General features: G+C 42.8%; 1 protein-coding gene across 3 annotated transcripts; it reads right to left on the minus strand.

Moving 5' to 3' along the window:
- Window positions 1–405: 405 nt before the first annotated feature.
- TACO1 (translational activator of cytochrome c oxidase I) lies at window positions 406–7654 on the minus strand. 3 transcript variants are annotated; one of them, XM_039859187.1, is made up of 5 exons: window positions 7136–7654; window positions 6738–6841; window positions 5333–5460; window positions 4631–4808; window positions 406–4294 (listed from the first exon to the last, which is right to left on the minus strand). In XM_039859187.1, the coding sequence occupies exons 1-5, from the start codon at window positions 7413–7415 to the stop codon at window positions 4094–4096; spliced, it is 891 nt and encodes a 296-aa protein (XP_039715121.1). In that variant the 5' UTR covers window positions 7416–7654; the 3' UTR covers window positions 406–4093. The 3 variants fall into 3 exon arrangements, with proteins under 3 accessions (XP_039715121.1, XP_039715122.1, XP_039715120.1); XM_039859188.1 differs by having other exon boundaries at window positions 406–1111; window positions 6738–6844; XM_039859186.1 differs by having other exon boundaries at window positions 6738–6844; window positions 7136–7651.
- Between the last annotated feature and the right edge of the window lie 5115 nt (window positions 7655–12769).

The following is a 12769-nucleotide window of genomic DNA, read 5'->3' on the forward strand; positions in this document are numbered from 1 at the left end:
AATGGGGATGTTAGCAAGTGAATGTAATTTCCACAGGTGTGTGTGCCCTTTTATGTATTTGTCTTCTTTCTGTATGCTGTTTCCTTCCTCACTCTTCATTTCCTGCTGTGAAGCATCCCAGCTGGGCCATGCCTTCTCCAGTCTGTTCCCCTAGTTTTTACACTGAGTAGATGCTCCTATTTAAGCACCTGAACCATATCTAACCCCAAGAATCAGTGTGCAGAGCCTCAGAAAGTGCTGGTCCCATTTAGCAGCCCAATGAGACACCAGCTACATACTTTCCTTCTTTCAAGAGCATAGGGATACTTAGACACATGACAGGGAACAATAAATACAAATGAATGATCAATCTTAGGGGATAGTTGGATGAATTCAGTGTAAAAAAAGAAACCAACAAACCTATCACCTGATTTAATGAAAATTCTTTTAATTCAGGGGGTAAAGTGGAATATATTCAGATTACCAGTTCAACGTTAGTTTATCTGCATTGTTGAGGAATGATACACAAATTATAGATTTTTTACAATGAAAATGTTTATATATTATTGATATTTACTTCTAAAGAAAAATTGCTTTTCATTTTGAAATTCCACTTCTATAAATGTATCCTAAATACTTTGCAAGTGAGTAAAGGTAAAGAATGTTCACTGCAGCATCTTTTGTAAGACAGACGATCCTTTGATAGAAGACTAGTTAAATAAATTATGGCACAGTAATAAATACAATAAAATACTATGTGGCTACTACAAAGAATGAAGCAGACTTCTTCATATTAATACCAAAAAGGTGCCCAGGATATATTGTGAAGGCGGGGGAAAGGCCAAAACTTATTGAACACTTTCTATCACCAGGCAATTCTGTAAGTGCTTAACATATATTAACTTATTTAATTCTCAAAAGAGTCCTATGAAATAGGTACTATTGTCCCCATTTTATAGTTGAAGAAATAAGTGCAGAGATTAAGTTCTCGTCCAAGGTTACTCACAAATAGCAGAATTGTTCCCCAGCAGATTGGTTCCAATGAGTAGAATAATATAGATGGTTAATGATGGTTGTATCTTAGGAAGTAGGATTACATGGGACTTTTATTATATATTTTGATAAGGTATGCCTTTAAAAAAAAACAATAAATATTACCTTTCTTGCATAGACAAAAGAAAGGTAAAAAGAGGAAAAAGTAAAAATTTTTTTACTTTTACTTTACTTAAAGAAGGCAATTTCAGTCAAAACTAGTGTAGCTGTCATAACACTCTTTTGCTAGACCTACTGGCTCATTTTTCTTCACAGAATGTCACCAGAGGAGTCTCTGGGGATTTGAATAAGACTAGAAGTGGGGTCTCGTAGAATTTAAAGCTTTATTGACTACTGTTTCAGAGACAGAAAAGTAATTCAACCCCATGGTTGAATCTCCATAATGGGCTGGAGGCAGAGCCTTCACTGTTCCTGTTTGATTCAGCCAGGGCCTCTGGCAGAGGGGGAGCAGGTACACACCGCGTTAGTGCTCCTTGTAAGAGTCAAGACTATGGACAGAGCCTATTACAGATACCTCCATCTCACTGAAATGACACCTGAAAGTGAACCCAAGCCAGCTACAAGCTGCTGAATGATTTTGTATTGCTAAGACAATGCAAAAATAAGACAAAGGCAAGCCAGGACCAGATCCCATTCTTTTGACTTTAAAGTATGCCTGACTTCCACCCTCTCACATACTGTCTCCCTAGTTGGACAATAATACAACTAGTTTTCTTTTTTTAAAAAAAGTTTCCCCTGATGAAAGTAATACATGATTATAGAAAATAAAACTCAGTTAGAACATCATCATCCAGAGATAACCAGTTTTGACATTTTGGTATACTTCCTTCTAGTCTTTATGATGGTATGATAGCTATTTTAAAATGTGGACCATACATTATTACAGTTTTACATCTTTGTTTTCTATTTAACATTATATTGTAAATATTTGCTGACAAAATATTCTTTGAAAAATAATATCTAGCGAAAGAATAACTCAGAAAGAATAACTTATTTAACGATTCAGTTAAATAGTTATTTAACTAGCCTATATAGCTAAGGGTCTCTTTACCAGATCTAGAGGCAGAGCAGGTTCAAGTAAGGTTTCGTTTCTGCCTGTCTCATAATAACTGCAGAAAAGACTGTAAGGCACCACCAGGGGTCAGTGCAGAGCTGTCCAGTATGCCTTGACATAAGAAAATTGGTTACACAAGAATACATATTAACAAATTCTATTAGATTAGAGGACTACTCCACAGGAGTAGGCAAGTTCTCTTCCAGAGTGGACTTCCTTAGTTAAAAAATGATCACGTTCCTCCAAATTAATTTATATTCAACATTTACAAAACAGCTCTTTTAAAAATCAAGGTCTCTCAGTACAAGATGTAGTATTAGACCTGTTCACACCTACTTGGGCATAAATACCTGGCCTATTTTATAACTATTTTTGTGTGGAAATAAGATAAATAAAATATGAAAGTATCTTACAAATTATGAAGCAGCACTTAAACTTTAAGTTGCCCTATTTTAATGATGTGCTATTCAGATATTTCGATGAGTTATCTCCTGTAAAACCTGAAGAATCTCAAAGAGTAGTAGTAGCATGATTATGAAATGAGATATAAGAGCATAGAGGTATAACAGCATGTCCTTTGGCAGGATCATGGATTATTTCATTGGTTTTCCTCCCCCTAGGCTTCACTTTCCAGCTGTTGAACTCGTCGTGGAACTAGTAATCTGTTTTTCCTAGAAGCTGAAGTTATCATTTATAACTAATTTGGTTTTACTTCTTTTCCATTCTTATTTACCTAAAGCTTCTTCAGGAAAATTGTTCTTATCTCAGAACTGGCTTAAACAACTTATAAGTAGGTGAATAACAGGGATCAAAAACTCTTCCAGGCCCGACATGTTTGATGGGCTCCAGCACAGGTGGTTGCCACTCCTGATCTCTCTAAACCCAGAAGTAACTCTTAGGAGCAAAAGGCATCAAGGGCCCTATTTCCCATGTAGCCAGGCTTCTGGCTCAGCTTTCACCCCTCCTTCTGTTCTTGTTTCTTCTCCAGTTGCCAGTGCCCCATCATCTGGCATCAGGGATGAAAAGGAGCTAGGGCTGGGCATTCTGGGGACCAAGCAGCTTTCAAAACCAGCTTGGTACAGCCTTTCCTGAGCACAGCCCAATCTGCTGACAGGTCCATCTGGGCAAATCTCACAACACACAGAGGCCTGGGCAAAGCAGGACTTGGCAGTCCTTTATCAATAGCACCTGATTTCCTATTGGGCTAGAGCCTTAAGGTCCCTGGCAGAAGAAGGGCACAGAGGCCACATGGAGAGAACGATGCATACACAGCAGCTTGCAATGCCCTAGGATAGCTCCAGTAGAGATCAGTCCTGTGTCTTTCCTCTGAGGGTCCACATTTCAGAGTAGGATCTAACAAAGGGCATCAACTGAAAACCTTGTGCTCTTGATAAGTACAGTTCCTGGTACATAGTAGGTGTTTGACAAATATTAGTTGCATGAATGAATGACAGGTTTAGGCCATTAGACCATCTTTAGAGCACAGAGTACTTGGAGGGAGCTACATTTCTATAGACAATCAAAAAACATAAACAACAGTCCTGGGATTGGAAGAGAAGAACTAGGCCTAGAGTCTTGAAAGGAAGTCAAGAGGGTCCAAAAAGCTGGACACAAACCCAGAAAAACTCAAGAGCCATACAACAATACAGCAACCCAGATCAACCACTGTTATTATTTAAGAGCAGTTTCTAGTATGTGGGCCCTCAGAACACCTACCATCCCCATAAGAGCCAGCTTCCCAGAACCAGAGTCTGACCAGCTGACTGGCCCCATTCTGCATCTAGGAGGAAGGAGGGAACTCATCCAGGAGGGCTGAGACACCAGAGAGCTGACAAAAAGGCCTCAGAGAAGTATGGAAATTCCCTTGGCCACAAAGCTGCAGGTCTTGTGCCCCAAAACTTGTTAGACCCCTGACCTGCTTTTGTCTTAGAGGACGCTGCAGAAACCAGGACTCCAGAATGAGCTACCAGTTGTCTAGGAAGGAGCCGGGAGACACGTGCAGTCTGGTTACTCAATGTTGTCATAGACCTGGATCACGTCCTCGTGGCTGCCAAGAGCCTGGATGAGGTGGGCGGCCAGCTCCAAGTCAGGGTCAGCCAGTTGCACCTTTGTGTTGGGGATGAACTCTAGTGTACAGGACACAGGACACAAGCCCAGGAAGTCTAGCTTCTTCCTCACTTCGTGCAGTGAAGAGGGATCACAAATAAACTAGAGACAAAGGAAAGTCGGGAGATGAGGAGCCAGGAGATAACAGGACAAATCGGACAGAACATTGCAAAATCTGAATGGAACTATTGTAATGTATCACTGGGTTTAAGCCCTTCACTGGCAGAGATATAGTTTTCAGTGTTTGGAATCCTTCTCGTGGTCCTCAGTAGAGTAAGTCCTATCTAGCATTCGCTTAATAAAGTTTTGTGCAATATGTGAACTCTTTATCTTACCTGTACCCTGGGTGCAGGAAAAAAGAAACCAAGAGAGGCATGCCGTCGCATGGCTGTCAGGACACTCTCGGAAGCCCGTCAAACACTACGGCTTCATACTCACTTTAAAAATGTTCTTTTCCTCTTCATCTTCAGTTTCCTTGACATCTTCAGCTCCTGCTTCAATCGCCAGCTCCAGGGCACGCTCTAGGTCCACTGCTTTCTTTTCTTTGTCCTCCACTCCAACTACAATCACCCCCTTTTTGTCAAAGGAGTGGCGAGCTCCTTCAGCCATCATTCCCCTGATAGGAAATGAAATGGGCCAGCACCAATGCCTTTAGACACTCAGCCTCCACAAAGCACTGCACGGTACTGTCTGTCCCACCCAGCCTCTGGAATATACACAGACATGGAGCAGCTCTCTTCCCGAAGAAGATGCAGCTACCATTGGGCAAGGAAATAATCCAGACATGTCCCCACCCTCTATTTTATGCCCTGATTGAAGTCTAGAGGATGCAAAGACTTTGCTCATCAATTCCTGTGCCATTTGGATTCCAGTCCTGCTGGTACATTTAAGATCTGGACATTATAAGGCTACAGATGGGATAATGGGAAAAGAAGCCCCTTCTACACCTGATGAAAAAGTCTTTTGGATCCTGCCCAGTACAGAATACATTAAGGAAGAGTGAATTATCCCATTTGGATTCTGCTAAGGATGAAATGTGTGTAAAACCTGAACCACCACCAGGAACAACAGTACTTTCCTTACACAGAATTAGAACCTAGAGACTCCACCCCCTTTCACTCTCCCCAGACACACACCTACCCGTTCTTGTTCAGGATATGTTTGATGTCCGAATGGCACTTGGAGCCACTGTTAGATAATGCCTCAATGAGCAGAGAAGAGCCACCAGGACCTCGACCCTCATACAACAAATAAACGCCCTTCGTTTTCTGCAAAAACAACACAAGCACATTTTCCTGTTTTCCTGTTTTCCCTCCTGCATGCCAGCCCAGAGTCACTGACACCACCATCACAAAGTTGACTCCATGAGATGGGCTCTCTGGGTGCAGCCTAGACTCTCAAGTCTTTATTCTTGTCCCCACTCTCTGAGAGGAGGCCCATGGGACCAACTTTTGAGGTTTTTGGAATATTATCACTTACTTGGAAAGAAGTCTGTTTCTCTGGTCCCTGAACAATCAATCAGCCATCTCCCAGCTTTGTTTCCACTCCTCCCCCACCACTCCCACTAAGACATTCTATCCCACACGAAATCTACCTGTGCTCCTACCCCTTGGTTATGCGAATTCACACACCTGTGCCTTACCATAAGAGCCACTGAAAATAGCATGGCCTCAAAATTTAAACACTAATGACTAATCTCATTTGGACTTCCCATGCTGCCTCTACTCATCCCCTGCCCATGCATCCTACCTTCATCACTCTCTTCAAGCACCCTGCCCTGCTGCCTTCACAAAGGAAGAAAGGGACCACCAGGTGGGAGAAAATCCTCTGCCTCCACCACCTTGTCTGCACCACGGTCAACATGAAGGCATAGGTTAGAGCACAGGCTCTGGACCAACTATATGGTTTCAAGTATGTCATTTTCTGTGTGACTTAGTCAAGTAGCCTAATCTTTCTGTGCTCAGTTTCTACTTGTTTTGAGGATTTAGTAAAATAAATGCATACAGAGTTCTTATCAAAGTACTTGGCCTGGAGTAAGCACTCACTCACTATTAGCTATTAAGACGATTATTATTTCCTCAGATCCCCCTCACTTGGCCCAGAGGAAGAGGAGTCCCCTCACCTGGGCTCAAAGACAATTCCCACACCTGGGTTCTACATCCCTGCCCCTCCCACCATCACTATCATCTGTACCCTCTCTCTCTACTGGCTTTTCTCCTTTAGACATAAATAGCAGCAAAACAAACCTCTTCCTCAATTTAACATCAGGGGCTTTCCCCACATTGTGCCCCTTCTTTCTACCTCATCTCCTCACAACTCAGCTAAGCAGTCCTAGGCTCTATTGTTCTGTACATTGCCTACTCATCCTATTCCTGACTGTGCTCCCATAACGGCCATGGAGATAGAGCCACCAGAAGGCTCTGGATTGAAGGTGTCAACCACATTGCTACCTTTCTCGATAACTTAAGGAATGTCTGGTGGCCTTCCAGACATGGACTCTGTAGGGGCTGTGATCAATAACAAGGTCGTCAAATTGAAGACACACCTCCATTTTCAGCGACGCCTCAATCGTTGACTTGGGCATGTGCTTGCTGCGACACACCTCTAAGATGTTGGCCAAGTTGTTGTTGAGTTCAGGGTTGGGGCCTCCTTCTGAGATAGAAAATTATTGGCTAAGACATTTCATTATTTCCAGCCCTGCCCCCACCCAAAAGAGTGGCAAGTCACCACTTAGCTCTCAGGTATTTTAGAACACTTTATCCAGTGTTTGTATGGGATATGGAGGAGAAGTGTTTTGCAAAAGAATTTTTTCATTCACTCTGTCTTTAAGAAAATGAAGGGCCGAGGCTAGAGGTGGGCCTTAGCCCTGCTCCGGGAGACAAGCAAGGCCTTAGGCAGAGAGGGGAAACAGCAGCCAGCGGTGGCTGATAGTGAGGTTCTCACCTTTAACCGCTAGGCGGATGCTCAAACAGAGCTTGGAGAAGATGCGACTCCTTTCGGTGTCCTTGGGACCCTTGATGTGCCGGACTTTGGACCACTTGTTGTGCCCGGCGGGGACCACCGTGGTTAGGTGCAGCGTCCGGCCCAGAGCGGGGCTGCACCCGGGAGGGTCAGTATGGGAGGCTGGGGGGACGTGCGGAAGAGCAAACCGGGCCCCAGGGCCTAGTGCTCGCAAGCACGGGATGGCGGTCCTGCTCAGGCTGACAGCGGCCCAAGCAGCCATTGGCTCCGACCCTGGGCCAAGGTCACCAAAAGCAATGAAAGAGCAGTGGGCCAAGGTCAGCCCGTCCCGTCCGCTGCCAAAACAAGCAGGTCCGTGAGCCTTTGGTCGCCTTCACTTGTCACTGGTAACCCAAAGGGTCAGGCCCGCCGGGAGTAGCCCGAACTCAAAGGACCGCGCATTGACCCCGCGGCAGCCAGGAATGGGTCCTTTCAATGGGGTAGCACACTTCCTTTCCCTGGTCCGTTGTAAAAACGTGTCCCCACTGCCGGCAAAATCCGTTCCGCTGCTGCACGCGTACACACCCGTCTCCGCTGCTCAAAACCTGGCGGAGGTGGAGGCTCCCGGTGACCTGGAGCTTGCCGGACTTTATTTCCTGCAGAGATCTAGTAGCGATACATCTGAGTTATAAAACTGATTTTGCTTCCAAATTGCCTCTCAACTTTGAGCAGGTTCAGAATGATAAATGTTTTGTTGCAAAGAAATATGTAGTTAAACAACCTCTTTTTACGGGAAAAGAAATAGCCACCCAGAGATGTGATTTGCCCTATTATTTAGTCTCTCTGAACTTTCTCTTTGCTATCTGTCAAAAAGGATGATACTGAAGAAGGGCCCAGTTGAGACGCCATCCCCACCCCTCACTACCAGTAAAAGCCTCACAGCGTCCCTGGCTTCACTTTTTCTTGCCCTATAGCTTAACAATAGAGTGTCCCCAGCGGCTTGACCCAGAGCTTGGAATGTCCCCTGCCATAGAAAGTTGCTCTGCAATTTATGATTAATGCCTTTATGCTTACTAATCACAATCCTTCTGGTCTAGCATTCTTTCCAGACTTACTCCCATCTTTGTTCCGGAGGTGCTAAAGCCACGGAAGGACCACCGTCGCCAGAGAAACAGCTCTTTGAAGCACAACAGACCTCTCCACCCCCAACCATCACGTAGTCCCCGCAATAATGTCCAGATTTTCCCTTTAATACCTTAAAAGAGACTGAGAAAGGAAGGCAGTTTTTTTTAAGGCGTTAACCTGCAGCCTTCTCACATCACCCATACTCTGACAATAAGCGCTTATCCTAAATGTACCAACTCCTGTGTTAGTCTGAGTGGCGCAGGCAGCACCAGCCCCGGGCTCGGTTGCCCTCCAGTTTCAATACTTGCTTTACCAATACAGGAACGTTGAAAACACAAAATAAGACCTTGGAAGCTTTAAGGTAAGAAACTCATTTAAATAGAAGCAGCAATCATAATGATCAATCCCCTAAATGCAAGGGATGGCTTGAGATTCAGATGAAACAGGTCATTCTGGAGAGGGAGGCTGATCAGAAGAGCCATCTGGAGCCAAATACCCCTCTCCATTTTCTTTCCGCTCTCCCAAGAGAGAAAATGTAGGTCATTAGGAGAACATAGAGAAGAAACAAAGTGGCAACTGCTGAAAAACCTTTTAGTGGCTCCTCATGCTGGTGAGATTAATTCCAGAGGATTTGGTGTGATAGAAAACTGGACAGTTTAAGTTTGCAGCCTCTGGAGTTAAACTGGGTGAGTTCGAACCCATTTGTTATACTAAGTGTAAACTTGGGCAAGTTCCTTTACTTGATTTCAGTTTATTTACCTGCTGAATGGCCTTGTGAGGATTAAATGAGTTAATGGATGCAAAGTACATGGGCACAGATTTTGTTACTTATTATATAAAAACCTCCATAATCTCAAATCTACTCATTTTTCCATTCTCATGTCCTTACATTACACTCTGGTTAGAGAGAATTACTCACTGTACTCTGAATACAAATTCTTTATCACTCTCTTTGCTTCTGTCTCTCTGATAAGATCTTTACCATGCTTCAAGGCCCAGTTCAGCTGTCACCACCTCCATAAAGCCTTGAGTCCACCCTGAATTTTTAGCTGTAACTAATAATTCACTTATGAATTGTTCTTTTGTTGTGTATTACCCAAGATGCTTGGGCTCAGTTCTCTCCTTGTACTTTGCAGATTAGAAACACCAGCTTGCTCCTAGTACTTCTCCCAATTCCTGTGTTTTTGCTGGTCTGTGTTCCACCTCATTTCACCTGGCTCATTTTTGTTCTTCCTTCAAGATTCTGCTCAGACATTATTTCCCACTGGAGGAAAAGATCTCCAGATTCTCCAGTTGTGCTCAGATGACCTACTCTGAATGCTCACATAACCCTTCTGTGTGTCTGTACCTTAGCACTTACCTTTTTTATATCAAAATGTTTGTCTGTTTCTGCTACAGTATTAAATTATTTGAGAGCAGATTGTACTCCTGTACCCAGTTCTTCATTTTTTAATAACAATTTTATTGACATATAATTCACATATATGTCATCAATTTAAAGCATACAATGGCTTTTAGTATATTCACAGATTTGTGCAACCCTCACTACAATCAATTTTACATTTTAATTATTCCCAAAAGATATACTATACCCACTAGCAGTCACTCCCCATTTCTCCCCAATTTCCCTAGTTCTAGGCAAACACCAATTTACTTCTGCTTCTATGGGTTTGCCTGTTCTGGACATTTCATATGAATGGAATAATAAAATATGTTGTCTTTTGCGACTGGCTTTTTTCACTTAGCATGTTTTCAGGGTTCGACCATGTTGCAGCATGTATCAGTACTTAATCGCTTTTTATTACCAAATAATATTCCATTGTATTAGTATACCACATTTTATTTACTCATTCTTCAGTTGATGGACATTTGGGTTGTTTCTACCTTTTGACTCTTATGAATAATGCTGTTATGAGTATTTATGTACAAGTTTTTGTGTGGACATGTTTTCATTTTTCTTGGATATATCCCTAGGAATAGAATCAATGGGTCATTATAGAAACTCTGTTTAAACTTTTGAGAAACCACCAGATTGTTTTCCAAAATGGTTGCATCATTTTACTTTCCCATCAGCAATGTTTGAGGTTTCCATTTTCTCCACGTCCTTGCCAACACTTTTTGACTGTAGCCGTTGCCATCCTAGTGGACGTGACGTGCTGTCTCACTGTGGTTTCGATTTGTTTTTCTCTAGTGACTAATGATGTTGCGCATCTTTTCATGAGCTTACTAGCTATTCACATATAGTATTACTTTTTATAATTTAAATATATACTGTACACCTTCAATACAATGTTGTATGTCGACTATATTTTATTTTAATAAAACTGGAAAAATACATAGTTTAATGTTATTGTGAGTAGCAAAAAGCAAATTAAGGGAATTTATAATCACAAATGAGTCTAGAGGCCAAAACAAAGTTCGAGATTGCCTTAGCCCAATCAGCCTAAGTCTATCAGGGCAAACCTGTAGTCCAGCAAAGTTGGGCTTACTGAGTCACTGTAACAAGGGAAGCCATACCAGAGGGACGTGGGGTGTCTCACCAAAGGAAAAGATAGTTATTATAGGATAATGGGGAAGAGTGGTGGTTAGCTGACATTTCAATGAAATAGAGTTCGATAGGCCCAAAGAAACACAGAACTGTAAGAAGAGGACCAATAACAGCTCTGGACTGCAAAGCAGGCCCAGGGTTCAATTTCCTTGGAAACTACAAAGTTAAATGTGGAATGTTTTGTTCAGAAGCTGTACATGTGGGCTGGAAATCAAGGCCACTTCTCTATCAAAATGACTTAGATTCTTCAAGCAAGATGGCAAGGCTTCATTTTTACTTACATAATTTCAAACAGCAAACTTTTTGACAGTTTGATTTTAGAGAACAAAATTTGTCAGTGAATTTTAAAAAGTCATTCAGAGAAGGAAATTGTTGTGACACTTTAAGTTGCAGTGTGTGTTTGGGAGAAATATTATTTCCTGTTAACTTTGCAGCTGCTTTTTATCTGTGTCTGTTTAACTGTGATGAATGGCAGGCAGGGCAGATTTTTCACTTTCTCAGTCTGAGCAAATATTTACAGTCTCAAGATAAATTCACAGGTGACTGGACAATCTCTAGAGACCTGGTTGTCAGGACCATTGGTCATTGACAATGAGCCTTGAAGACTGGCTGAAGGCATCATTCCATTAGGTCTGAGTATGCATTGTCCATACTAACAGCTCTCAGTGAACAAGATGACATTGGTTATAGTCCAGGCACTTTGCTAATTTGATGGTGTGCCAGAGGCATTCCTATTTATTCACCACTCTATTTCCTCTTTCTGGGTACATGGGAAGACTACATTTTTGAACTTCCTTATAATTAGACTGGAATCATGTGACTAAATTTGGCAGATATGGGCAGAAATAAGTACTTCCAGGCCTACCCTGAAAAACATCTCCTGCCCTTTTGTCGTGTTCAGTCTCTGAGATTTGGGGGTTTGTTACTGCACAACCCAGTCTACTGAGATGAATACAGTCAGCACTACTCTCCCAGCTTTCCCCTTAAAAACCAAAGAGTAGGAATCATGTATTTCCCATAAAATATGTTGTCACATCATAGAGCACAGTTCTAACAGAGCCAGCAGATACTCATTTGGCCACAAAAAATTTAAACCCTCAGAGTACATACTTCTCTTCACAGACCCACTGCCACCCCCAGCTCCATGTCTTCTGACACCATGGCAGACACTAAGTCCTGGCCCACTGGACCAACCACATTTTGTTTTTCTTCTCTTCCCTCGAAATGGCCTAACATGAACAAAGACCGACAATAAAAACAAATGAGGGGAGTATTCATCCAGGGCTCATAGCTTTCAAACAGCAGTGGGGACAGGAGCGCCTTCCCATGCTACCATGTTGGCAAGTGGCACAGGCTTGGGAGACTGGCTTGGACTTGGAAACTCTAGGCATCACATCGGAGCCTGGCGTCCAAACCCACAGTATCTGGCAGTTACCATTTCCTTGTCATCCTTCACAGCCAATAGATTACTGAATCCTGATCATCTCACCTCTTCATTCTCTTCAGTTGTGCCCTGTGCTCTTCCCTGCTGCTCCGTAGTTCAGGCTTTTCCTCCCTCCTCACTTTAACAAGTGAACTGACTCCTTGTCTCATCCTGCCCTCGGAGGCACTTTCTTCATTGCCTCCTAAAATATAATCCTGAGCATAATTTCTATGTAAAATTTCCAAATACAGGAGTAAGGTCTAAACTTTCTATACAGAACAAAAGATTCTGTCTGACCTGGCTCCCGCTTACCTCTCTAGCCACACTTCCCACCATTCCCCATACAAAACTCCACATCAGTGTGTAATTCTCTAAATATGACCACATTCTCTCGCCTCTATAGATTGGTACACGGATATTTTCTCTGCCTTAAATGCCTTTCCTGATTCCCAGAGAACTCCTATTCAGCCTTCAAAACCCAGTTCAAGCATCCATCTTGTGAAGTTTGCCCTGACCCATTCTGGCTCCCACCCGGTCATAG

This window comes from Pteropus medius, unplaced genomic scaffold (assembly GCF_902729225.1).
Source record: "Pteropus medius unplaced genomic scaffold, Ma_sr-lr_union100, whole genome shotgun sequence".
In the NCBI taxonomy this organism is placed as follows: domain Eukaryota; kingdom Metazoa; phylum Chordata; class Mammalia; order Chiroptera; family Pteropodidae; genus Pteropus; species Pteropus medius.